General features: G+C 41.1%; 3 protein-coding genes and 2 pseudogenes across 3 annotated transcripts; all 5 read right to left on the bottom strand.

Annotated features, from left to right (window-relative positions):
• Positions 1-272: 272 nt before the first annotated feature.
• Positions 273-2,604, bottom strand: LOC145389710 (uncharacterized; annotated as a pseudogene).
• A 962-nt stretch (positions 2,605-3,566) lies between these two features.
• Positions 3,567-6,116, bottom strand: LOC145389709 (uncharacterized). The gene has a single exon (XM_080264910.1). It carries the CDS (start codon positions 6,114-6,116, stop codon positions 3,567-3,569), a length of 2,550 nt encoding a protein of 849 aa, XP_080121036.1.
• Positions 6,117-6,210: 94 nt separating this feature from the next.
• Positions 6,211-8,848, bottom strand: LOC145389707 (uncharacterized; annotated as a pseudogene).
• A 961-nt stretch (positions 8,849-9,809) lies between these two features.
• LOC145389706 (uncharacterized) lies at positions 9,810-15,094 on the bottom strand. The gene is made up of 2 exons (XM_080264909.1): positions 14,484-15,094; positions 9,810-12,666 (listed from the first exon to the last, which is right to left on the bottom strand). The coding sequence occupies exons 1-2, from the start codon at positions 15,092-15,094 to the stop codon at positions 9,810-9,812; spliced, it is 3,468 nt and encodes a 1,155-aa protein (XP_080121035.1).
• A 961-nt stretch (positions 15,095-16,055) lies between these two features.
• On the bottom strand, positions 16,056-21,338 carry LOC145389705 (uncharacterized). The gene is given in 3 exon segments (XM_080264908.1): positions 16,056-18,773; positions 19,889-20,374; positions 20,376-21,338. Coding segments are annotated over 3 exon segments (4,167 nt in total).
• Between the last annotated feature and the right edge of the window lie 6,144 nt (positions 21,339-27,482).

The raw sequence follows: 27,482 nt of genomic DNA, 5'->3' as shown, positions 1-27,482 counted from the left end.
CTATTGCCCCCCCTGGTTTATCTCCAAATGTCACAGTCTTCAGTATATAATGATCAGGAACTTTCTCTGCATCTAAATCTCTCCATAGAAATCTATGAGTATGCATATCAAACTCTGATATTTTAACACTGTTGTACATTTTCTTGATATCGCCAACTATGCCAATCCTATTTTGTCTGAAACGCAAAAGAATCCCCAACAAATTATTTAGAACATCAGGCCCTTTAGCAAGAAAATCATTTAGAGCCATTCCTTGGAATGATGCAGCTGAATTAAACACAATCCTTAAGAGGTGTTGACTGAGATTCTGGCTTATGGATTTCATGGTGTGGCAAGTAAAAAGTAGGGCCCTCATAACTCTCCAATTCTTGTTGGGTCAACTTCTGCGCAACTCCTCTGGATACCATGTCATTAATTTGTTCCTGATACTTTAAACAGTACTTCATTCCCATCTTTTTTAATCTTTTCTCTGTAGCTCTTAATCGAGCCAAAGCCATGGGGAAGTTATTAGGTAACTTAGAAGGGTCACAGATCCAAGGGTATTCTGAAATCCAACATTTATTTCCCCTATCATAGTGCAATCCATCTTCAATAAGTCTAAGTTCCCTTTCTTCCTTTATAGTTAAATTTCCTTTAATGGAACAACCTCCACACTTGCATCCCCCACATCTTGGGGTACACAAAGTTCCTAAGCTTTCAGTCAAAAAGTATTCTTCAATTACTTGACAAGGGTTTAGCCGAGATGTAAGAAGCCACTCTTCAGGCTTAGAACATGCAACATGATTCACCTGAACATTAAAGCTAACGCTTTGCTTTCTTTCTCCATCTATACTTCCTCTAAGGCAAAATCCAAAGTCATTAGCCAACAGTTGAACACTGTGCACTGTTTTTACAACTTGAGGTAAAAGAGCACAGTAATCTGATCCAATCAATAACTCAATACGTCCGCTGGGTCTCTTTAACTGCCATTCCTGTAACCCAAACATATGTGCAAATGGAGTCACGTCTATCTCACTTGACACACCAGTGATTTCAGTTATTCCACAGGCATCAATTATTTTTTCCCTCCCAAATTTATCTTTCAACAAGACTTTATACACGTAACTTTCTACCTGTTCTGTTTGCGCACCAACCTTGGTTAAAGTTAAACTCACAGGAGTCCCAACAAGACCCAGTTTCCGTGCCATCCTATTGGTGATTAAACTTAAATTACTTCCTGGATCATAAAGGGTGGGTATTACCTGATTAGCACTGTTCACATAACCCGTCATGAGCATTACTTCATCTCTTGTCACATGGCTACTTGATGCTTCCACAGTAGTACTTCCATGGCTAATGAATATGGGATGAAGGGCAGAATGATGATATTTTCCACAGCGTTCCCCATCTACCAGAACTCTACATGAATATCCTTGACTGCAATTCCTTGCCAAATGTCCTTCCTTCAAGCACATATAACATATACCCTTAGATTTCAGAAATTCAAATTTTGTCTCCTTAGGCCACTGTTTAAAGGTTGCACAATCTTTTAGATCATGAGTATCAGACTCATGCACACAACATCTCTTGGTATGTATTTCCCTTTGGTCCAAAATTTGACCCATTTCTGCTTGGCATTCCCTGAAACTTATTACTAGCAAAGGATAAGTTAGATAAACATTTGAACATTTGATTTTGAAATTTTTCCTGACCTGTAGCTAACTGCTTAATCGCCTCTGCAAGTTCAGAGTCCTTGGAAGTCTCTTCTTCACACACATGAACTGTCGCCCTAGCACTTGCAATCCTTGACTCATCTTGCAAATACTCTATAACTTTGCGCTGTTCAGTCAAGAATGTTACTAAGCTTTTAAACCTGTCAGTACCGATAGACTGTACCTTTATTGACCATTCTCTTTTCAAAGTAGGTGGCAACAATCTCTCCACTTGAGTAATTACAGTAGTGTTTTCAAGTTCCTGTAACTGACCCAAATTATCAATATCCAACCACACTTTCTCTACAGTATTAATCATGTTAATAAGCCTTTTATTGTCACCTTCAACCACTGGTTTAGTTGCTCTGATATCTCCTAAAATAGAATCTATCATTTTAGCTGGATCACCATAAGTCTCTTTCAGACGAGCCCACATTCGGTTATAATCGTCTAAATCTTCCACTAATTTCCTAGGTTCACCTTCCAAGGAATTCCTCAGCACGTACGGGTCCATTCCTTGCTGAGACACAACTAACCTTTCATAATCCTTAACAAAAGTAGGAAATGCTCTGACAGAACCACGAAATTTAGGAGGCTGCAGTTTCTTTATGGCAAGTGATGGTTTCTGTTTCACCTTCCCAGTCTCAGTTATCAAAATATTATAAACTTCATGTTTTATATTTTCAAGTTCAGTTATGTATTGTTCATACTCATCATAAGGTTCAGATTCCTTTAAAAGAGCGATCATTTCCTCATTCCTTTCATCCACCACTTTGAAGCACGTACTAACCTCCTCATACATTCGTTGAAGCACTTCACATGATAACTTCTTTCCGTGGGCTTCCTTGAAGATGTTGACCTTCCTAGTGAACCTTCTCTTGGCTGCTGTCCGGTTTTTCTTGAGCTCATCCATGGTTGCGAGTTGTTGAATTGTATTGTTATTCAGGTTTGAATGAACACTGCAGTTCTGCGGTGTCGGATCCGTTTAATGATTCAACCTGGTAAATACAGCTTCATAAATAATAAACAACAAAAGAATGAACTCAGATTCACTTCCCAGCAATAATCGCAAACACACGTCATACTATATATAATTACAAAGAACCTTAGTATGATATCAAATAATAATATCACACTATACAATGTGACCGACCATACTAAATATGCAGAATAAAATGGATAATTATTCATGAACTTAAGCATAATTTGAAACTTTAAAAAATGCAGTAAACTTACAACATGGCCGCACTGTCTTCCAAACATCCACCCGAATAACATCAGTCCACATACAGTATAGACAATTTCACACAGGACAGCTGCCAGACCTAAACTCGGGGCCCCTCTGCTCAGCTCCTTAACCTCGTACCAACTGACCCCAGGACTCCCGGTCCGGCTGTGAGCCAGGCTTGAAATATGGCCACGTGACTGGCTACTAATAGTTTATCACAAACTGCCGCCATTCGGCTTGTTTCACACGTTAACCGTACAGCTTAAATTTAACCATTCATAAACAAGTATCAGTTAAAACATTGAACCTCGCAAATACAACATTTTCAAGACATTCCAATATTAACTAATATTAACAGTACACTATGATTATACATAAATGTAACTTAAGCTTATATCACTAACAGTACCAAATCACCCAAGGGTATCAACATACTCCTCGTTATTCCAATAAACAATCAGTGAAATCTTAATACATACAATATACAGTATATACAGTATTTACACATAAATAATCCTACACATATACACCCACAATTGTGATAGACAAATATGCATCTAAATAATCACCATAGAATAGTAATACAAAAATATCGTGATTTCTGATAATCACGATACACTCCCCGCCTGACATTTAAGCTATCTTGATTACTGCTCCTCCACCGGAAGAAGTACAACTAAGCTATGAACTGATCTGGTTACATTTACATCCCGTTGGCCTGAATATTTGCCTCCTGGCTTATTAATTTTATACCGGAGCAACACATCCCTGACCTTTCCATCTTTACTTCTGAGAGCACTTACGACCTGTGCCATTTTCCATTCCCCTTTCAATACATTAGAATCCTTTACCAAGACTATATCTCCAGTCTGGACATTCCGTACATCTACATGCCATTTCTGCCTAATAAGCAGACTAGGGAAATAGTTTCGCATCCATTTCTTCCAGAATGAATCAATAATTCTGTTCATGAATGCATGCCTCTTACTAAAATTGCTACTTTCATCCCACATCCCACTTGGCACTGTGACTGTAGAACGACCCAAAAGAAGATCATTAGGACGAACAACAGAAACATCTTCGAGGTCAGATACTTTGTTACATCCAATCGGTCTTTCATTGAGAAGGTTAGCTACCTCAAACATTACTGTTTGTAACTCGCCATATGACAAGACACTGTCCCCAACAATTCTACACAGGGATCTCTTAACCAACCTAATCAAGGCCTCACTGCATCCGTTCTGCCACGGTGCATCTGCTGACTTATTAAACTCCCAAGAAAGACCCTCAAATCTTCCAAATTCAGTTAATTCCTTAAGATTCCACTTAGAAACCATGTCTCTCAACTCCTTGTTTGCTGACACCAACTGAGCACCATTATCTGAGAACACCTTTCTTGGAAAACCTCTAATAGATGTGAATCTTTTAAATACCTTAAGAAAGCTGCCAGTATCATAGCCTTCTGCAACATCTATATACACAGCTCTGGTAGCCATACAATTAAATATGACTCCATATACCTTCCTTTTCACCCTTCGTTTTACAGTATCACAAACAGAATAAGGTCCAAAAAGATCAAGTGATACATTGAAAAATGGTGGTGAAGGTTCAAGTCTCTCTTTTGGTAATTCGCCCATGCATTGAGAGGTCACTTTCTTGTCAATCATACGACAGGTGGTACAGTGCCGTTTCACAGATTTAATAACTCTTCTAGCACCAGGCACCCAAAATTTTAACTGCAATTTAGCAAGACAAGCCTCTACACCATCATGATTTTCCTCATGTATCTGACTAATGTATAGTTTTGTGAATGGGTGGTCTGATGTTAAAAGAATGAATTCATCACGGTTCCAATTAGCTTTCATCCACTTCGATATTCTGGTTCCTACCACTACTACTTTCTGATCATTTAGCGTGGGCCCCAGTCGTTTGAACCTAGTCCTCCAATCTGGATGGATTGAGACTTGAACTTGTCTGATCCAGTAATTCTCTGCTGCTTGTAGGCATTCTGCGGTAGGCTCTTCACACAATCCTTTCAATGACTTTGCCTTGACAACTTGCATTACCCTAGCTGTGACTGAAAGCAGTTTCTTGTAGCTGCTAAACCTACCAATATCTATCACTGTCTTTACCTCCTTAGCCTCACATGCATGGGTAGTTGCTTTCACAAACACAGTATCAGGTACATCTCCCTCAAAACTCTGCTTCACCGGCCATTGATCATGATCTAAGTAGAGAAATTCTGGGCCTCTTTGCCACACAGAATCTGGTCCTAATTCTGATGGGGTACACTCCCTTGTTGTCAGGTCTGCTGCATTATTTTCAGATGGCACCCAATACCATTCTGTTGGTTTTGTCCTAGATTGGATTTCAGCCACCCTATTTGCAACAAAAGGATTAAATCTAAAGGATTCCTTTTGAATCTGAGCTCGTACTATAGAGGAGTCTGTGATATGAATAACTCTTTGGAACTTAAACTGCCTTTCCCTTTCAATTGTAGATCTCAAACGACTAGCTACAACAGCACCACATAATTCTAATCTCGGTATACTGATCTGTCTTGTTGGTGCAATTCTGTTTTTGGAGCACAATAGATATGATCTAACTGAACCATCAGACAATTCCCATCTGACGTATGCAGCGGCCCCATATGCTTTCTTACTACCATCAGAGAAAACAACCAATTCTGGGTGGCCTACGGTGGGTATCGGTTTTATACATCTGGGAAATTCCAACTCTTCTAACAGGAACATCATCTCAAACAGTGATTTTGCCTTTTCATACAAAATTTCATTAATTGGTTCATCCCACCCTCTTGGTCGATCCCCCTCACTGTCTGCAACTACATCTCTCATCAATAGCTTAGCTTTAAGGGTAAATGGAGTAAAAAATCCAAGAGGATCATACAAGGTTGCAATCTGACTAAGAATCATGCGCTTCGTCAACTGGCTTGGCAAACGCCTTTCTAGATCACCTAACAAAACATCTGGTTCAGACCTTCCTTGACGAGTTTTCCTTGAAAAATTGAGTTTGGCTTTGAACAAAAAGATATCCTCCTTAGGTTTCCAATCTAGACCTAAAACCTTTTCATGATTTGTATCCAAAACTTTCTCACTGATGCATCCATCATCTCCAGACATGATCCACTGTTTCATTACAAATCCTCCTGCTTCCAACACTTCTTCCACTTGTCCCATCCTTTCAACAGCTATTTCGGAACTATCAAAGCTTCCTAACACATCATCCACATAAGAATCTTCAATAATAGTCTTTATAGCCAAAGGATATTCCTCATTCATTTGAGCAGTCTTCCTCAATGCCACCATAGCTATTGCCCCCTGGTTTATCTCCAAATGTCACAGTCTTCAGTATATAATGATCAGGAACTTTCTCTGCATCTAAATCTCTCCATAGAAATCTATGAGTATGCATATCAAACTCTGATATTTTAACACTGTTGTACATTTTCTTGATATCGCCAACTATGCCAATCCTATTTTGTCTGAAACGCAAAAGAATCCCCAACAAATTATTTAGAACATCAGGCCCTTTAGCAAGAAAATCATTTAGAGCCATTCCTTGGAATGATGCAGCTGAATTAAACACAATCCTTAAGAGGTGTTGACTGAGATTCTGGCTTATGGATTTCATGGTGTGGCAAGTAAAAAGTAGGGCCCTCATAACTCTCCAATTCTTGTTGGGTCAACTTCTGCGCAACTCCTCTGGATACCATGTCATTAATTTGTTCCTGATACTTTAAACAGTACTTCATTCCCATCTTTTTTAATCTTTTCTCTGTAGCTCTTAATCGAGCCAAAGCCATGGGGAAGTTATTAGGTAACTTAGAAGGGTCACAGATCCAAGGGTATTCTGAAATCCAACATTTATTTCCCCTATCATAGTGCAATCCATCTTCAATAAGTCTAAGTTCCCTTTCTTCCTTTATAGTTAAATTTCCTTTAATGGAACAACCTCCACACTTGCATCCCCCACATCTTGGGGTACACAAAGTTCCTAAGCTTTCAGTCAAAAAGTATTCTTCAATTACTTGACAAGGGTTTAGCCGAGATGTAAGAAGCCACTCTTCAGGCTTAGAACATGCAACATGATTCACCTGAACATTAAAGCTAACGCTTTGCTTTCTTTCTCCATCTATACTTCCTCTAAGGCAAAATCCAAAGTCATTAGCCAACAGTTGAACACTGTGCACTGTTTTTACAACTTGAGGTAAAAGAGCACAGTAATCTGATCCAATCAATAACTCAATACGTCCGCTGGGTCTCTTTAACTGCCATTCCTGTAACCCAAACATATGTGCAAATGGAGTCACGTCTATCTCACTTGACACACCAGTGATTTCAGTTATTCCACAGGCATCAATTATTTTTCCCTCCCAAATTTATCTTTCAACAAGACTTTATACACGTAACTTTCTACCTGTTCTGTTTGCGCACCAACCTTGGTTAAAGTTAAACTCACAGGAGTCCCAACAAGACCCAGTTTCCGTGCCATCCTATTGGTGATTAAACTTAAATTACTTCCTGGATCATAAAGGGTGGGTATTACCTGATTAGCACTGTTCACATAACCCGTCATGAGCATTACTTCATCTCTTGTCACATGGCTACTTGATGCTTCCACAGTAGTACTTCCATGGCTAATGAATATGGGATGAAGGGCAGAATGATGATATTTTCCACAGCGTTCCCCATCTACCAGAACTCTACATGAATATCCTTGACTGCAATTCCTTGCCAAATGTCCTTCCTTCAAGCACATATAACATATACCCTTAGATTTCAGAAATTCAAATTTTGTCTCCTTAGGCCACTGTTTAAAGGTTGCACAATCTTTTAGATCATGAGTATCAGACTCATGCACACAACATCTCTTGGTATGTATTTCCCTTTGGTCCAAAATTTGACCCATTTCTGCTTGGCATTCCCTGAAACTTATTACTAGCAAAGGATAAGTTAGATAAACATTTGAACATTTGATTTTGAAATTTTTCCTGACCTGTAGCTAACTGCTTAATCGCCTCTGCAAGTTCAGAGTCCTTGGAAGTCTCTTCTTCACACACATGAACTGTCGCCCTAGCACTTGCAATCCTTGACTCATCTTGCAAATACTCTATAACTTTGCGCTGTTCAGTCAAGAATGTTACTAAGCTTTTAAACCTGTCAGTACCGATAGACTGTACCTTTATTGACCATTCTCTTTTCAAAGTAGGTGGCAACAATCTCTCCACTTGAGTAATTACAGTAGTGTTTTCAAGTTCCTGTAACTGACCCAAATTATCAATATCCAACCACACTTTCTCTACAGTATTAATCATGTTAATAAGCCTTTTATTGTCACCTTCAACCACTGGTTTAGTTGCTCTGATATCTCCTAAAATAGAATCTATCATTTTAGCTGGATCACCATAAGTCTCTTTCAGACGAGCCCACATTCGGTTATAATCGTCTAAATCTTCCACTAATTTCCTAGGTTCACCTTCCAAGGAATTCCTCAGCACGTACGGGTCCATTCCTTGCTGAGACACAACTAACCTTTCATAATCCTTAACAAAAGTAGGAAATGCTCTGACAGAACCACGAAATTTAGGAGGCTGCAGTTTCTTTATGGCAAGTGATGGTTTCTGTTTCACCTTCCCAGTCTCAGTTATCAAAATATTATAAACTTCATGTTTTATATTTTCAAGTTCAGTTATGTATTGTTCATACTCATCATAAGGTTCAGATTCCTTTAAAAGAGCGATCATTTCCTCATTCCTTTCATCCACCACTTTGAAGCACGTACTAACCTCCTCATACATTCGTTGAAGCACTTCACATGATAACTTCTTTCCGTGGGCTTCCTTGAAGATGTTGACCTTCCTAGTGAACCTTCTCTTGGCTGCTGTCCGGTTTTTCTTGAGCTCATCCATGGTTGCGAGTTGTTGAATTGTATTGTTATTCAGGTTTGAATGAACACTGCAGTTCTGCGGTGTCGGATCCGTTTAATGATTCAACCTGGTAAATACAGCTTCATAAATAATAAACAACAAAAGAATGAACTCAGATTCACTTCCCAGCAATAATCGCAAACACACGTCATATATATATAATTACAAAGAACCTTAGTATGATATCAAATAATAATATCACACTATACAATGTGACCGACCATACTAAATATGCAAAATAAAATGGACAATTATTCATGAACTTAAGCATAATTTGAAACTTTAAAAAATGCAGTAAACTTACAACATGGCCGCACTGTCTTCCAAACATCCACCCGAATAACATCAGTCCACATACAGTATAGACAATTTCACACAGGACAGCTGCCAGACCTAAACTCGGGGCCCCTCTGCTCAGCTCCTTAACCTCGTACCAACTGACCCCAGGACTCCCGGTCCGGCTGTGAGCCAGGCTTGAAATATGGCCACGTGACTGGCTACTAATAGTTTATCACAAACTGCCGCCATTCGGCTTGTTTCACACGTTAACCGTACAGCTTAAATTTAACCATTCATAAACAAGTATCAGTTAAAACATTGAACCTCGCAAATACAACATTTTCAAGACATTCCAATATTAACTAATATTAACAGTACACTATGATTATACATAAATGTAACTTAAGCTTATATCACTAACAGTACCAAATCACCCAAGGGTATCAACATACTCCTCGTTATTCCAATAAACAATCAGTGAAATCTTAATACATACAATATACAGTATATACAGTATTTACACATAAATAATCCTACACATATACACCCACAATTGTGATAGACAAATATGCATCTAAATAATCACCATAGAATAGTAATACAAAAATATCGTGATTTCTGATAATCACGATACACTCCCCGCCTGACATTTAAGCTATCTTGATTACTGCTCCTCCACCGGAAGAAGTACAACTAAGCTATGAACTGATCTGGTTACATTTACATCCCGTTGGCCTGAATATTTGCCTCCTGGCTTATTAATTTTATACCGGAGCAACACATCCCTGACCTTTCCATCTTTACTTCTGAGAGCACTTACGACCTGTGCCATTTTCCATTCCCCTTTCAATACATTAGAATCCTTTACCAAGACTATATCTCCAGTCTGGACATTCCGTACATCTACATGCCATTTCTGCCTAATAAGCAGACTAGGGAAATAGTTTCGCATCCATTTCTTCCAGAATGAATCAATAATTCTGTTCATGAATGCATGCCTCTTACTAAAATTGCTACTTTCATCCCACATCCCACTTGGCACTGTGACTGTAGAACGACCCAAAAGAAGATCATTAGGACGAACAACAGAAACATCTTCGAGGTCAGATACTTTGTTACATCCAATCGGTCTTTCATTGAGAAGGTTAGCTACCTCAAACATTACTGTTTGTAACTCGCCATATGACAAGACACTGTCCCCAACAATTCTACACAGGGATCTCTTAACCAACCTAATCAAGGCCTCACTGCATCCGTTCTGCCACGGTGCATCTGCTGACTTATTAAACTCCCAAGAAAGACCCTCAAATCTTCCAAATTCAGTTAATTCCTTAAGATTCCACTTAGAAACCATGTCTCTCAACTCCTTGTTTGCTGACACCAACTGAGCACCATTATCTGAGAACACCTTTCTTGGAAAACCTCTAATAGATGTGAATCTTTTAAATACCTTAAGAAAGCTGCCAGTATCATAGCCTTCTGCAACATCTATATACACAGCTCTGGTAGCCATACAATTAAATATGACTCCATATACCTTCCTTTTCACCCTTCGTTTTACAGTATCACAAACAGAATAAGGTCCAAAAAGATCAAGTGATACATTGAAAAATGGTGGTGAAGGTTCAAGTCTCTCTTTTGGTAATTCGCCCATGCATTGAGAGGTCACTTTCTTGTCAATCATACGACAGGTGGTACAGTGCCGTTTCACAGATTTAATAACTCTTCTAGCACCAGGCACCCAAAATTTTAACTGCAATTTAGCAAGACAAGCCTCTACACCATCATGATTTTCCTCATGTATCTGACTAATGTATAGTTTTGTGAATGGGTGGTCTGATGTTAAAAGAATGAATTCATCACGGTTCCAATTAGCTTTCATCCACTTCGATATTCTGGTTCCTACCACTACTACTTTCTGATCATTTAGCGTGGGCCCCAGTCGTTTGAACCTAGTCCTCCAATCTGGATGGATTGAGACTTGAACTTGTCTGATCCAGTAATTCTCTGCTGCTTGTAGGCATTCTGCGGTAGGCTCTTCACACAATCCTTTCAATGACTTTGCCTTGACAACTTGCATTACCCTAGCTGTGACTGAAAGCAGTTTCTTGTAGCTGCTAAACCTACCAATATCTATCACTGTCTTTACCTCCTTAGCCTCACATGCATGGGTAGTTGCTTTCACAAACACAGTATCAGGTACATCTCCCTCAAAACTCTGCTTCACCGGCCATTGATCATGATCTAAGTAGAGAAATTCTGGGCCTCTTTGCCACACAGAATCTGGTCCTAATTCTGATGGGGTACACTCCCTTGTTGTCAGGTCTGCTGCATTATTTTCAGATGGCACCCAATACCATTCTGTTGGTTTTGTCCTAGATTGGATTTCAGCCACCCTATTTGCAACAAAAGGATTAAATCTAAAGGATTCCTTTTGAATCTGAGCTCGTACTATAGAGGAGTCTGTGATATGAATAACTCTTTGGAACTTAAACTGCCTTTCCCTTTCAATTGTAGATCTCAAACGACTAGCTACAACAGCACCACATAATTCTAATCTCGGTATACTGATCTGTCTTGTTGGTGCAATTCTGTTTTTGGAGCACAATAGATATGATCTAACTGAACCATCAGACAATTCCCATCTGACGTATGCAGCGGCCCCATATGCTTTCTTACTACCATCAGAGAAAACAACCAATTCTGGGTGGCCTACGGTGGGTATCGGTTTTATACATCTGGGAAATTCCAACTCTTCTAACAGGAACATCATCTCAAACAGTGATTTTGCCTTTTCATACAAAATTTCATTAATTGGTTCATCCCACCCTCTTGGTCGATCCCCCTCACTGTCTGCAACTACATCTCTCATCAATAGCTTAGCTTTAAGGGTAAATGGAGTAAAAAATCCAAGAGGATCATACAAGGTTGCAATCTGACTAAGAATCATGCGCTTCGTCAACTGGCTTGGCAAACGCCTTTCTAGATCACCTAACAAAACATCTGGTTCAGACCTTCCTTGACGAGTTTTCCTTGAAAAATTGAGTTTGGCTTTGAACAAAAAGATATCCTCCTTAGGTTTCCAATCTAGACCTAAAACCTTTTCATGATTTGTATCCAAAACTTTCTCACTGATGCATCCATCATCTCCAGACATGATCCACTGTTTCATTACAAATCCTCCTGCTTCCAACACTTCTTCCACTTGTCCCATCCTTTCAACAGCTATTTCGGAACTATCAAAGCTTCCTAACACATCATCCACATAAGAATCTTCAATAATAGTCTTTATAGCCAAAGGATATTCCTCATTCATTTGAGCAGTCTTCCTCAATGCCACCATAGCTATTGCCCCCCCTGGTTTATCTCCAAATGTCACAGTCTTCAGTATATAATGATCAGGAACTTTCTCTGCATCTAAATCTCTCCATAGAAATCTATGAGTATGCATATCAAACTCTGATATTTTAACACTGTTGTACATTTTCTTGATATCGCCAACTATGCCAATCCTATTTTGTCTGAAACGCAAAAGAATCCCCAACAAATTATTTAGAACATCAGGCCCTTTAGCAAGAAAATCATTTAGAGCCATTCCTTGGAATGATGCAGCTGAATTAAACACAATCCTTAAGAGGTGTTGACTGAGATTCTGGCTTATGGATTTCATGGTGTGGCAAGTAAAAAGTAGGGCCCTCATAACTCTCCAATTCTTGTTGGGTCAACTTCTGCGCAACTCCTCTGGATACCATGTCATTAATTTGTTCCTGATACTTTAAACAGTACTTCATTCCCATCTTTTTTAATCTTTTCTCTGTAGCTCTTAATCGAGCCAAAGCCATGGGGAAGTTATTAGGTAACTTAGAAGGGTCACAGATCCAAGGGTATTCTGAAATCCAACATTTATTTCCCCTATCATAGTGCAATCCATCTTCAATAAGTCTAAGTTCCCTTTCTTCCTTTATAGTTAAATTTCCTTTAATGGAACAACCTCCACACTTGCATCCCCCACATCTTGGGGTACACAAAGTTCCTAAGCTTTCAGTCAAAAAGTATTCTTCAATTACTTGACAAGGGTTTAGCCGAGATGTAAGAAGCCACTCTTCAGGCTTAGAACATGCAACATGATTCACCTGAACATTAAAGCTAACGCTTTGCTTTCTTTCTCCATCTATACTTCCTCTAAGGCAAAATCCAAAGTCATTAGCCAACAGTTGAACACTGTGCACTGTTTTTACAACTTGAGGTAAAAGAGCACAGTAATCTGATCCAATCAATAACTCAATACGTCCGCTGGGTCTCTTTAACTGCCATTCCTGTAACCCAAACATATGTGCAAATGGAGTCACGTCTATCTCACTTGACACACCAGTGATTTCAGTTATTCCACAGGCATCAATTATTTTTTCCCTCCCAAATTTATCTTTCAACAAGACTTTATACACGTAACTTTCTACCTGTTCTGTTTGCGCACCAACCTTGGTTAAAGTTAAACTCACAGGAGTCCCAACAAGACCCAGTTTCCGTGCCATCCTATTGGTGATTAAACTTAAATTACTTCCTGGATCATAAAGGGTGGGTATTACCTGATTAGCACTGTTCACATAACCCGTCATGAGCATTACTTCATCTCTTGTCACATGGCTACTTGATGCTTCCACAGTAGTACTTCCATGGCTAATGAATATGGGATGAAGGGCAGAATGATGATATTTTCCACAGCGTTCCCCATCTACCAGAACTCTACATGAATATCCTTGACTGCAATTCTTTGCCAAATGTCCTTCCTTCAAGCACATATAACATATACCCTTAGATTTCAGAAATTCAAATTTTGTCTCCTTAGGCCACTGTTTAAAGGTTCCACAATCTTTTAGATCATGAGTATCAGACTCATGCACACAACATCTCTTGGTATGTATTTCCCTTTGGTCCAAAATTTGACCCATTTCTGCTTGGCAATCCCTGAAACTTATTACTAGCAAAGGATAAGTTAGATAAACATTTGAACATTTGATTTTGAAATTTTTCCTGACCTGTAGCTAACTGCTTAATCGCCTCTGCAAGTTCAGAGTCCTTGGAAGTCTCTTCTTCACACACATGAACTGTCGCCCTAGCACTTGCAATCCTTGACTCATCTTGCAAATACTCTATAACTTTGCGCTGTTCAGTCAAGAATGTTACTAAGCTTTTAAACCTGTCAGTACCGATAGACTGTACCTTTATTGCCCGTTCTCTTTTCAAAGTAGGTGGCAACAATCTCTCCACTTGAGTAATTACAGTAGTGTTTTCAAGTTCCTATAACTGACCCAAATTATCATTATCCAACCACACTTACTCTACAGTATTAATCATGTTAATAAGCCTTTTATTGTCACCTTCAACCACTGGTTTAGTTGCTCTGATATCTCCTAAAATAGAATCTATCATTTTAGCTGGATCACCATAAGTCTCTTTCAGACGAGCCCACATTCGGTTATAATCGTCTAAATCTTCCACTAATTTCCTAGGTTCACCTTCCAAGGAATTCCTCAGCACGTATGGGTCCATTCCTTGCTGAGACACAACTAACCTTTCATAATCCTTAACAAAAGTAGGAAATGCTCTGACAGAACCACGAAATTTAGGAGGCTCCAGTTTCTTTATGGCAAGTGATGGTTTCTGTTTCACCTTCCCAGTCTCAGTTATCAAAATATTATAAACTTCATGTTTTATATTTTCAAGTTCAGTTATGTATTGTTCATACTCATCATAAGGTTCAGATTCCTTTAAAAGAGCGATCATTTCCTCATTCCTTTCATCCACCACTTTGAAGCACGTACTAACCTCCTCATACATTCGTTGAAGCACTTCACATGATAACTTCTTTCCGTGGGCTTCCTTGAAGATGTTGACCTTCCTAGTGAACCTTCTCTTGGCTGCTGTCCGGTTTTTCTTGAGCTCATCCATGGTTGCGAGTTGTTGAATTGTATTGTTATTCAGGTTTGAATGAACACTGCAGTTCTGCGGTGTCGGATCCGTTTAATGATTCAACCTGGTAAATACAGCTTCATAAATAATAAACAACAAAAGAATGAACTCAGATTCACTTCCCAGCAATAATCGCAAACACACGTCATATATATATAATTACAAAGAACCTTAGTATGATATCAAATAATAATATCACACTATACAATGTGACCGACCATACTAAATATGCAAAATAAAATGGACAATTATTCATGAACTTAAGCATAATTTGAAACTTTAAAAAATGCAGTAAACTTACAACATGGCCGCACTGTCTTCCAAACATCCACCCGAATAACATCAGTCCACATACAGTATAGACAATTTCACACAGGACAGCTGCCAGACCTAAACTCGGGGCCCCTCTGCTCAGCTCCTTAACCTCGTACCAACTGACCCCAGGACTCCCGGTCCGGCTGTGAGCCAGGCTTGAAATATGGCCACGTGACTGGCTACTAATAGTTTATCACAAACTGCCGCCATTCGGCTTGTTTCACACGTTAACCGTACAGCTTAAATTTAACCATTCATAAACAAGTATCAGTTAAAACATTGAACCTCGCAAATACAACATTTTCAAGACATTCCAATATTAACTAATATTAACAGTACACTATGATTATACATAAATGTAACTTAAGCTTATATCACTAACAGTACCAAATCACCCAAGGGTATCAACATACTCCTCGTTATTCCAATAAACAATCAGTGAAATCTTAATACATACAATATACAGTATATACAGTATTTACACATAAATAATCCTACACATATACATCCACAATTGTGATAGACAAATATGCATCTAAATAATCACCATAGAATAGTAATACAAAAATATCGTGATTTCTGATAATCACGATACACTCCCCGCCTGACATTTAAGCTATCTTGATTACTGCTCCTCCACCGGAAGAAGTAGAACTAAGCTATGAACTGATCTGGTTACATTTACATCCCGTTGGCCTGAATATTTGCCTCCTGGCTTATTAATTTTATACCGGAGCAACACATCCCTGACCTTTCCATCTTTACTTCTGAGAGCACTTACGACCTGTGCCATTTTCCATTCCCCTTTCAATACATTAGAATCCTTTACCAAGACTATATCTCCAGTCTGGACATTCCGTACATCTACATGCCATTTCTGCCTAATAAGCAGACTAGGGAAATAGTTTCGCATCCATTTCTTCCAGAATGAATCAATAATTCTGTTCATGAATGCATGCCTCTTACTAAAATTGCTACTTTCATCCCACATCCCACTTGGCACTGTGACTGTAGAACGACCCAAAAGAAGATCATTAGGACGAACAACAGAAACATCTTCGAGGTCAGATACTTTGTTACATCCAATCGGTCTTTCATTGAGAAGGTTAGCTACCTCAAACATTACTGTTTGTAACTCGCCATATGACAAGACACTGTCCCCAACAATTCTACACAGGGATCTCTTAACCAACCTAATCAAGGCCTCACTGCATCCGTTCTGCCACGGTGCATCTGCTGACTTATTAAACTCCCAAGAAAGACCCTCAAATCTTCCAAATTCAGTTAATTCCTTAAGATTCCACTTAGAAACCATGTCTCTCAACTCCTTGTTTGCTGACACCAACTGAGCACCATTATCTGAGAACACCTTTCTTGGAAAACCTCTAATAGATGTGAATCTTTTAAATACCTTAAGAAAGCTGCCAGTATCATAGCCTTCTGCAACATCTATATACACAGCTCTGGTAGCCATACAATTAAATATGACTCCATATACCTTCCTTTTCACCCTTCGTTTTACAGTATCACAAACAGAATAAGGTCCAAAAAGATCAAGTGATATATTGAAAAATGGTGGTGAAGGTTCAAGTCTCTCTTTTGGTAATTCGCCCATGCATTGAGAGGTCACTTTCTTGTCAATCATACGACAGGTGGTACAGTGCCGTTTCACAGATTTAATAACTCTTCTAGCACCAGGCACCCAAAATTTTAACTGCAATTTAGCAAGACAAGCCTCTACACCATCATGATTTTCCTCATGTATCTGACTAATGTATAGTTTTGTGAATGGGTGGTCTGATGTTAAAAGAATGAATTCATCACGGTTCCAATTAGCTTTCATCCACTTCGATATTCTGGTTCCTACCACTACTACTTTCTGATCATTTAGCGTGGGCCCCAGTCGTTTGAACCTAGTCCTCCAATCTGGATGGATTGAGACTTGAACTTGTCTGATCCAGTAATTCTCTGCTGCTTGTAGGCATTCTGCGGTAGGCTCTTCACACAATCCTTTCAATGACTTTGCCTTGACAACTTGCATTACCCTAGCTGTGACTGAAAGCAGTTTCTTGTAGCTGCTAAACCTACCAATATCTATCACTGTCTTTACCTCCTTAGCCTCACATGCATGGGTAGTTGCTTTCACAAACACAGTATCAGGTACATCTCCCTCAAAACTCTGCTTCACCGGCCATTGATCATGATCTAAGTAGAGAAATTCTGGGCCTCTTTGCCACACAGAATCTGGTCCTAATTCTGATGGGGTACACTCCCTTGTTGTCAGGTCTGCTGCATTATTTTCAGATGGCACCCAATACCATTCTGTTGGTTTTGTCCTAGATTGGATTTCAGCCACCCTATTTGCAACAAAAGGATTAAATCTAAAGGATTCCTTTTGAATCTGAGCTCGTACTATAGAGGAGTCTGTGATATGAATAACTCTTTGGAACTTAAACTGCCTTTCCCTTTCAATTGTAGATCTCAAACGACTAGCTACAACAGCACCACATAATTCTAATCTCGGTATACTGATCTGTCTTGTTGGTGCAATTCTGTTTTTGGAGCACAATAGATATGATCTAACTGAACCATCAGACAATTCCCATCTGACGTATGCAGCGGCCCCATATGCTTTCTTACTACCATCAGAGAAAACAACCAATTCTGGGTGGCCTACGGTGGGTATCGGTTTTATACATCTGGGAAATTCCAACTCTTCTAACAGGAACATCATCTCAAACAGTGATTTTGCCTTTTCATACAAAATTTCATTAATTGGTTCATCCCACCCTCTTGGTCGATCCCCCTCACTGTCTGCAACTACATCTCTCATCAATAGCTTAGCTTTAAGGGTAAATGGAGTAAAAAATCCAAGAGGATCATACAAGGTTGCAATCTGACTAAGAATCATGCGCTTCGTCAACTGGCTTGGCAAACGCCTTTCTAGATCACCTAACAAAACATCTGGTTCAGACCTTCCTTGACGAGTTTTCCTTGAAAAATTGAGTTTGGCTTTGAACAAAAAGATATCCTCCTTAGGTTTCCAATCTAGACCTAAAACCTTTTCATGATTTGTATCCAAAACTTTCTCACTGATGCATCCATCATCTCCAGACATGATCCACTGTTTCATTACAAATCCTCCTGCTTCCAACACTTCTTCCACTTGTCCCATCCTTTCAACAGCTATTTCGGAACTATCAAAGCTTCCTAACACATCATCCACATAAGAATCTTCAATAATAGTCTTTATAGCCAAAGGATATTCCTCATTCATTTGAGCAGTCTTCCTCAATGCCACCATAGCTATTGCCCCCCCTGGTTTATCTCCAAATGTCACAGTCTTCAGTATATAATGATCAGGAACTTTCTCTGCATCTAAATCTCTCCATAGAAATCTATGAGTATGCATATCAAACTCTGATATTTTAACACTGTTGTACATTTTCTTGATATCGCCAACTATGCCAATCCTATTTTGTCTGAAACGCAAAAGAATCCCCAACAAATTATTTAGAACATCAGGCCCTTTAGCTAGAAAATCATTTAGAGCCATTCCTTGGAATGATGCAGCTGAATTAAACACAATCCTTAGAGGTGTTGACTGAGATTCTGGCTTATGGATTTCATGGTGTGGAGAGTAAAAAGTAGGGCCCTCATAACTCTCCAATTCTTGTTAGGTCAACTTCTGCACAACTCCTCTAGATACCATGTCATTAATTTGTTCCTGAAACTTTAAACAGTACTTCATTCCCATCTTTTTTAATCTTTTCTCTGTAGCTCTTAATCGAGCCAAAGCCATGGGGAAGTTATTAGGTAACTTAGAAGGGTCACAGATCCAAGGCTATTCTGAAATCCAACATTTATTTCCCCTATCATAGTGCAATCCATCTTCAATAAGTCTAAGTTCCCTTTCTTCCTTTATAGTTAAATTTCCTTTAATGGAACAACCTCCACACTTGCATCCCCCACATCTTGGGGTACACAAAGTTCCTAAGCTTTCAGTCAAAAAGTATTCTTCAATTACTTGACAAGAGTTTAGCCGAGATGTAAGAAGCCACTCTTCAGGCTTAGAACATGCAACATGATTCACCTGAACATTAAAGCTAACGCTTTGCTTTCTTTCTCCATCTATACTTCCTCTAAGGCAAAATCCAAAGTCATTAGCCAACAGTTGAACACTGTGCACTGTTTTTACAACTTGAGGTAAAAGAGCACAGTAATCTGATCCAATCAATAACTCAATACGTCCGCTGGGTCTCTTTAACTGCCATTCCTGTAACCCAAACATATGTGCAAATGGAGTCACGTCTATCTCACTTGACACACCAGTGATTTCAGTTATTCCACAGGCATCAATTATTTTTTCCTCCCAAATTTATCTTTCAACAAGACTTTATACACGTAACTTTCTACCTGTTCTGTTTGCGCACCAACCTTGGTTAAAGTTAAACTCACAGGAGTCCCAACAAGACCCAGTTTCCGTGCCATCCTATTGGTGATTAAACTTAAATTACTTCCTGGATCATAAAGGGTGGGTATTACCTGATTAGCACTGTTCACATAACCCGTCATGAGCATTACTTCATCTCTTGTCACATGGCTACTTGATGCTTCCACAGTAGTACTTCCATGGCTAATGAATATGGGATGAAGGGCAGAATGATGATATTTTCCACAGCGTTCCCCATCTACCAGAACTCTACATGAATATCCTTGACTGCAATTCCTTGCCAAATGTCCTTCCTTCAAGCACATATAACATATACCCTTAGATTTCAGAAATTCAAATTTTGTCTCCTTAGGCCACTGTTTAAAGGTTCCACAATCTTTTAGATCATGAGTATCAGACTCATGCACACAACATCTCTTGGTATGTATTTCCCTTTGGTCCAAAATTTGACCCATTTCTGCTTGGCATTCCCTGAAACTTATTACTAGCAAAGGATAAGTTAGATAAACATTTGAACATTTGATTTTGAAATTTTTCCTGACCTGTAGCTAACTGCTTAATCGCCTCTGCAAGTTCAGAGTCCTTGGAAGTCTCTTCTTCACACACATGAACTGTCGCCCTAGCACTTGCAATCCTTGACTCATCTTGCAAATACTCTATAACTTTGCGCTGTTCAGTCAAGAATGTTACTAAGCTTTTAAACCTGTCAGTACCGATAGACTGTACCTTTATTGCCCGTTCTCTTTTCAAAGTAGGTGGCAACAATCTCTCCACTTGAGTAATTACAGTAGTGTTTTCAAGTTCCTATAACTGACCCAAATTATCAATATCCAACCACACTTTCTCTACAGTATTAATCATGTTAATAAGCCTTTTATTGTCACCTTCAACCACTGGTTTAGTTGCTCTGATATCTCCTAAAATAGAATCTATCATTTTAGCTGGATCACCATAAGTCTCTTTCAGACGAGCCCACATTCGGTTATAATCGTCTAAATCTTCCACTAATTTCCTAGGTTCACCTTCCAAGGAATTCCTCAGCACGTACGGGTCCATTCCTTGCTGAGACACAACTAACCTTTCATAATCCTTAACAAAAGTAGGAAATGCTCTGACAGAACCACGAAATTTAGGAGGCTGCAGTTTCTTTATGGCAAGTGATGGTTTCTGTTTCACCTTCCCAGTCTCAGTTATCAAAATATTATAAACTTCATGTTTTATATTTTCAAGTTCAGTTATGTATTGTTCATACTCATCATAAGGTTCAGATTCCTTTAAAAGAGCGATCATTTCCTCATTCCTTTCATCCACCACTTTGAAGCACGTACTAACCTCCTCATACATTCGTTGAAGCACTTCACATGATAACTTCTTTCCGTGGGCTTCCTTGAAGATGTTGACCTTCCTAGTGAACCTTCTCTTGGCTGCTGTCCGGTTTTTCTTGAGCTCATCCATGGTTGCGAGTTGTTGAATTGTATTGTTATTCAGGTTTGAATGAACACTGCAGTTCTGCGGTGTCGGATCCGTTTAATGATTCAACCTGGTAAATACAGCTTCATAAATAATAAACAACAAAAGAATGAACTCAGATTCACTTCCCAGCAATAATCGCAAACACACGTCATATATATAATTACAAAGAACCTTAGTATGATATCAAATAATAATATCACACTATACAATGTGACCGACCATACTAAATATGCAAAATAAAATGGACAATTATTCATGAACTTAAGCATAATTTGAAACTTTAAAAAATGCAGTAAACTTACAACATGGCCGCACTGTCTTCCAAACATCCACCCGAATAACATCAGTCCACATACAGTATAGACAATTTCACACAGGACAGCTGCCAGACCTAAACTCGGGGCCCCTCTGCTCAGCTCCTTGACCTCGTACCAACTGACCCCAGGACTCCCGGTCCGGCTGTGAGCCAGGCTTGAAATATGGCCACGTGACTGGCTACTAATAGTTTATCACAAACTGCCGCCATTCGGCTTGTTTCACACGTTAACCGTACAGCTTAAATTTAACCATTCATAAACAAGTATCAGTTAAAACATTGAACCTCGCAAATACAACATTTTCAAGACATTCCAATATTAACTAATATTAACAGTACACTATGATTATATATAAATGTAACTTAAGCTTATATCACTAACAGTACCAAATCACCCAAGGGTATCAACATACTCCTCGTTATTCCAATAAACAATCAGTGAAATCTTAATACATACAATATACAGTATATACAGTATTTACACATAAATAATCCTACACATATACACCCACAATTGTGATAGACAAATATGCATCTAAATAATCACCATAGAATAGTAATACAAAAATATCGTGATTTCTGATAATCACGATACACTCCCCGCCTGACATTTAAGCTATCTTGATTACTGCTCCTCCACCGGAAGAAGTACAACTAAGCTATGAACTGATCTGGTTACATTTACATCCCGTTGGCCTGAATATTTGCCTCCTGGCTTATTAATTTTATACCGGAGCAACACATCCCTGACCTTTCCATCTTTACTTCTGAGAGCACTTACGACCTGTGCCATTTTCCATTCCCCTTTCAATACATTAGAATCCTTTACCAAGACTATATCTCCAGTCTGGACATTCCGTACATCTACATGCCATTTCTGCCTAATAAGCAGACTAGGGAAATAGTTTCGCATCCATTTCTTCCAGAATGAATCAATAATTCTGTTCATGAATGCATGCCTCTTACTAAAATTGCTACTTTCATCCCACATCCCACTTGGCACTGTGACTGTAGAACGACCCAAAAGAAGATCATTAGGACGAACAACAAACATCTTCGAGGTCAGATACTTTGTTACATCCAATCGGTCTTTCATTGAGAAGGTTAGCTACCTCAAACATTACTGTTTGTAACTCGCCATATGACAAGACACTGTCCCCAACAATTCTACACAGGGATCTCTTAACCAACCTAATCAAGGCCTCACTGCATCCGTTCTGCCACGGTGCATCTGCTGACTTATTAAACTCCCAAGAAAGACCCTCAAATCTTCCAAATTCAGTTAATTCCTTAAGATTCCACTTAGAAACCATGTCTCTCAACTCCTTGTTTGCTGACACCAACTGAGCACCATTATCTGAGAACACCTTTCTTGGAAAACCTCTAATAGATGTGAATCTTTTAAATACCTTAAGAAAGCTGCCAGTATCATAGCCTTCTGCAACATCTATATACACAGCTCTGGTAGCCATACAGTTAAATATGACTCCATATACCTTCCTTTTCACCCTTCGTTTTACAGTATCACAAACAGAATAAGGTCCAAAAAGATCAAGTGATACATTGAAAAATGGTGGTGAAGGTTCAAGTCTCTCTTTTGGTAATTCGCCCATGCATTGAGAGGTCACTTTCTTGTCAATCATACGACAGGTGGTACAGTGCCGTTTCACAGATTTAATAACTCTTCTAGCACCAGGCACCCAAAATTTTAACTGCAATTTAGGAAGACAAGCCTCTACACCATCATGATTTTCCTGATGTATCTGACTAATGTATAGTTTTGTGAATGGGTGGTCTGATGTTAAAAGAATGAATTCATCACGGTTCCAATTAGCTTTCATCCACTTCGATATTCTGGTTCCTACCACTACTACTTTCTGATCATTTAGCGTGGGCCCCAGTCGTTTGAACCTAGTCCTCCAATCTGGATTGTGATTTGTTTGTGAGATATTCTCCCCACAGCAAAGGTGGGGAACGGGCAAACAAAGAGCCCGTCAGAGATGGGCAAAAGAAAAACAGATAATGGCACACACAAAAAAAAAATAAAAATAAAAAAAAAATAAAAAAATAAAAAATAAAATAAAATAAAATAGAATAAAAGCTGGGAGACAAGCAACAAGTCTCAGAAGAGACAGCAGACATGGCAAGGGCAAGGCAATAGAAGGCACAGATGGAGACAGTTAGGATAGGAGTCTGGTGACGATATAATTCACCAAGGCAGCACGAGGTGAATCACAGGCAACACCTGCACGGATACGTTCCTCTTGAGATGGTGAGAGGGAGTTGGAAATGTACGCCTCTCGTAGATCGTCGTGCAGCTGCAGGTAGATGGACGGCAGTGCATCGTGATCATTGACAGGTGTTGTGAGGTCGCACAGAAGCTCCTCGAGGTACGTATCCGTGCAGGAATCGAGGCTGGCGTTATCGAAAGGTGGAAGCAGGGTCTCGATCCGCCTGGCAATGGTTGGAGGATCAGGTTTAGCCTTGCTCTTCTTGTTCTTCTTTTTCTTCTCCCTGGGTGGAAGGGGAGAAGACAGAGCAACAGAACGAGACTGTGGTGAGGATGGGGGAGGTGCCTCCACAACATCAGGAGCAGATGGAGAAGACAAGGAGGGCGGTTCTGCCACATCCGGATGTACAGAAGGGACGGGAGAAGATGGCCGCGCCTCCTCAGCTCCCGACGAAGGAAGGTGGACCTCCACGACAGTCTCCTGGGGTGAATGGTCGAGCTCCATGGCCTGGGACGGTTCCGGATCGGTGAACTGAGGTGCAGTCGTGACGGCGCCAGTCGCTCTGTTAAGAGGGGCATCTAGGGACAGCCGTTTCCGCGGTGTCGTGCGGGGTGGTGCTGGCTGCTGACGCCGAGCCTGACGCTTCTGACGAGGGGGGAGACGTGTATCACGAGCAAAGCTTCGGGGAATGGCAAGGCGTGGAAGGCCGTTCTCCTCAAAGATTTGAGGGAGGAGAACAGCCAAAACCGCCTTGTCACCCCCACTGAAAGCTTCGGCAGTCGCGATACACATCGCAACAAGTGTGTTTGTGTGATCAGCACTCCCAGGACCCCTCGGCCGACGCCTCAGGGACGTGGGGCGCCGCCGTGCATAGGCAGAGCCCTGCACAGCAACGCCCCCCGGCCCAGAGACATCCTTGGCTTCGGGACCCTTGGCAGCCTGAACCACACGAAACTCCACTGTCTCCCCATCGCCAAGTGAGCGCTGGGAATGCCGTGGATTTGGTGCAACGATCGCCGAGACGTGAACGAAAACATCAGCACCAGTATCCCGGCGCTTGATGAATCCGTAACACGCTCTCACGTTGAACCAATTCACGGTTCCCTGGATGGTGGTGGCTCCTGGCGTCTCTGCTCTGCTGCTAGGCGCCCCCCTCAACGGGTCGCGGGCGTGAGCAGACGAAGCTGTAATCGAAGTGGTCTCGCTTAGCTCGGGCATGGTGGCGACTGGCCAGGCCAAGCAGAGTGGAATCCCAATCTGGATGGATTGAGACTTGAACTTGTCTGATCCAGTAATTCTCTGCTGCTTGTAGGCATTCTGCGGTAGGCTCTTCACACAATCCTTTCAATGACTTTGCCTTGACAACTTGCATTACCCTAGCTGTGACTGAAAGCAGTTTCTTGTAGCTGCTAAACCTACCAATATCTATCACTGTCTTTACCTCCTTAGCCTCACATGCATGGGTAGTTGCTTTCACAAACACAGTATCAGGTACATCTCCCTCAAAACTCTGCTTCACCGGCCATTGATCATGCTCTAAGTAGAGAAATTCTGGGCCTCTTTGCCACACAGAATCTGGTCCTAATTCTGATGGGGTACACTCCCTTGTTGTCAGGTCTGCTGCATTATTTTCAGATGGCACCCAATACCATTCTGTTGGTTTTGTCCTAGATTGGATTTCAGCCACCCTATTTGCAACAAAAGGATTAAATCTAAAGGATTCCTTTTGAATCTGAGCTCGTACTATAGAGGAGTCTGTGATATGAATAACTCTTTGGAACTTAAACTGCCTTTCCCTTTCGTTTGTGTAATATTCTCCCCACACATGGTGGGGAACGGGCAAACAAAGAGCCCGTCACGGGAAAAAGCAAAATAAAAAAGCAGACAAAACGACGAAAAAAAAAAAATAAATAAAAATAAAAAATAAAAAATAAAGTAAAGCAGAGACAGCAGCCAGAATAAAGACGAGGCAAGGGCGGCAAACAGGCAAGGGGCAACTGCAGAGGATGGAAGTGGGCAGTGACTGATGGAAGGCAGCAGGATTAAGACAGCAGTCTGACTGCGATGTAGTGTACCAATGCAGCTCTAGGTGGATCAAAATCGACGCCCTCACGGATCACGGCTTCCTGAGATCGAGAAAGGGAGTTGGAAAGATACGCCTCACGGAAATCCTCGTACAATTGCCGATAGACATGTGGCAATGTGTCCTGGTCGTTAATAGGATCCGTGAGGTCGTATAAAAGTTCTTCTAAGTCCGTATCCGTGCGGGCGTCGAGTGTAGCGATGTCTGAAAGGGGCGGTAGGAGAGCGTCGAGGCGGCGTGCGACAGTGGAGGGGTCAGCCTTGTCCTTCCCCCCTTTCTTCTTCGATTTTTTCCTCTTCTCCTTAGGTGGAGGGGGAGAAGAGGGGCGAGCAATGGCAGCAGGCAGTGGTGGAGGAAGAAGAGGAAGAGGCACCTCCTCTTCGTCAGGAGCAGATGGAGAAGGCAAGGAGGGCGGCTCTGCCTCATCCAGATGGACGGAAGGGACGGGAGAAGAGACACGCTCCCCCTCAGCTCCTGACGAAGGGAGGTGAACCTCCACGACTGTCTCTCCATGCTCAAGTTCCATGGCCTGTATCGGTTCCGGGTCGGTAAGGAGTGGTTCGGTGGTGGTGGTGCCAGTCGCCCTGTTGAGAGGGGCATCCAGCATCAGCCGTTTCCGCGGTGTCGTGCGGGGAGGTGGAGGCTGCGGCCGCCGGGCCTGACGCTCCTGACGAGGGGGGTGACGAGGATCGCGGGTGAAGCTCCGGGGAATAGTAAGGCGTGGAAGGCCGTTCTCCTTAAAGATTTCAGGAAGGAGAACAGCCAGAACCGCCTTACTACCCCACTAAAGGCTTCAGCCGTCGCGATACACATCGCAACGAGTGTGTTAGTATCGCCAGAACTCCCAGGACCCCTAGGCTGGCGTCTCGGGGCCGGGGGGCGGCGCCGTGCATGAGCAGAGCCCTGCACGGCAACACCACCCGGTCCAGTGACATCCGTAGCCTCGGGACCCTTGGCAGCCTGAACGATACGAAACTCCACTGTCTCCCCATCGCCAAGAGAGCGCTGGAAAAACCGTGGATTAGGTACAGCGATCCCAGAGACGTGGACGAATACATCAGAGCCAGTGTCCTGGCGCCTGATGAACCCGTAACACGCTCTCACGTTGTACCACTTCACGGTTCCCCGGATGGTAGAGGCTCCTGACGGCTCGGATCTGCTACTGGGTGCCCCCCTCAACGGGTCGAAGGCGTGAGCAGGTGAAGCAGGTGTCTCGGTCGGCTCGGGCATAGTGGCGACTGGCCAGGCCAAGCAGAGTGGAATGTTTCCCTTTCAATTGTAGATCTCAAACGACTATCTACAACAGCACCACATAATTCTAATCTCGGTATACTGATCTGTCTTGTTGGTGCAATTCTGTTTTTGGAGCACAATAGATATGATCTAACTGAACCATCAGACAATTCCCATCTGACGTATGCAGCGGCCCCATATGCTTTCTTACTACCATCAGAGAAAACAACCAATTCTGGGTGGCCTACGGTGGGTATCGGTTT

The sequence above is a fragment of the Coenobita brevimanus genome, unplaced genomic scaffold (assembly GCF_032717465.1).
Source record: "Coenobita brevimanus isolate Jiangsu-jjx unplaced genomic scaffold, ASM3271746v2 jjx.HiC_scaffold_1952, whole genome shotgun sequence".
Taxonomy (NCBI): domain Eukaryota; kingdom Metazoa; phylum Arthropoda; class Malacostraca; order Decapoda; family Coenobitidae; genus Coenobita; species Coenobita brevimanus.
This window is presented reverse-complemented; position numbering and strand designations above follow the sequence as displayed.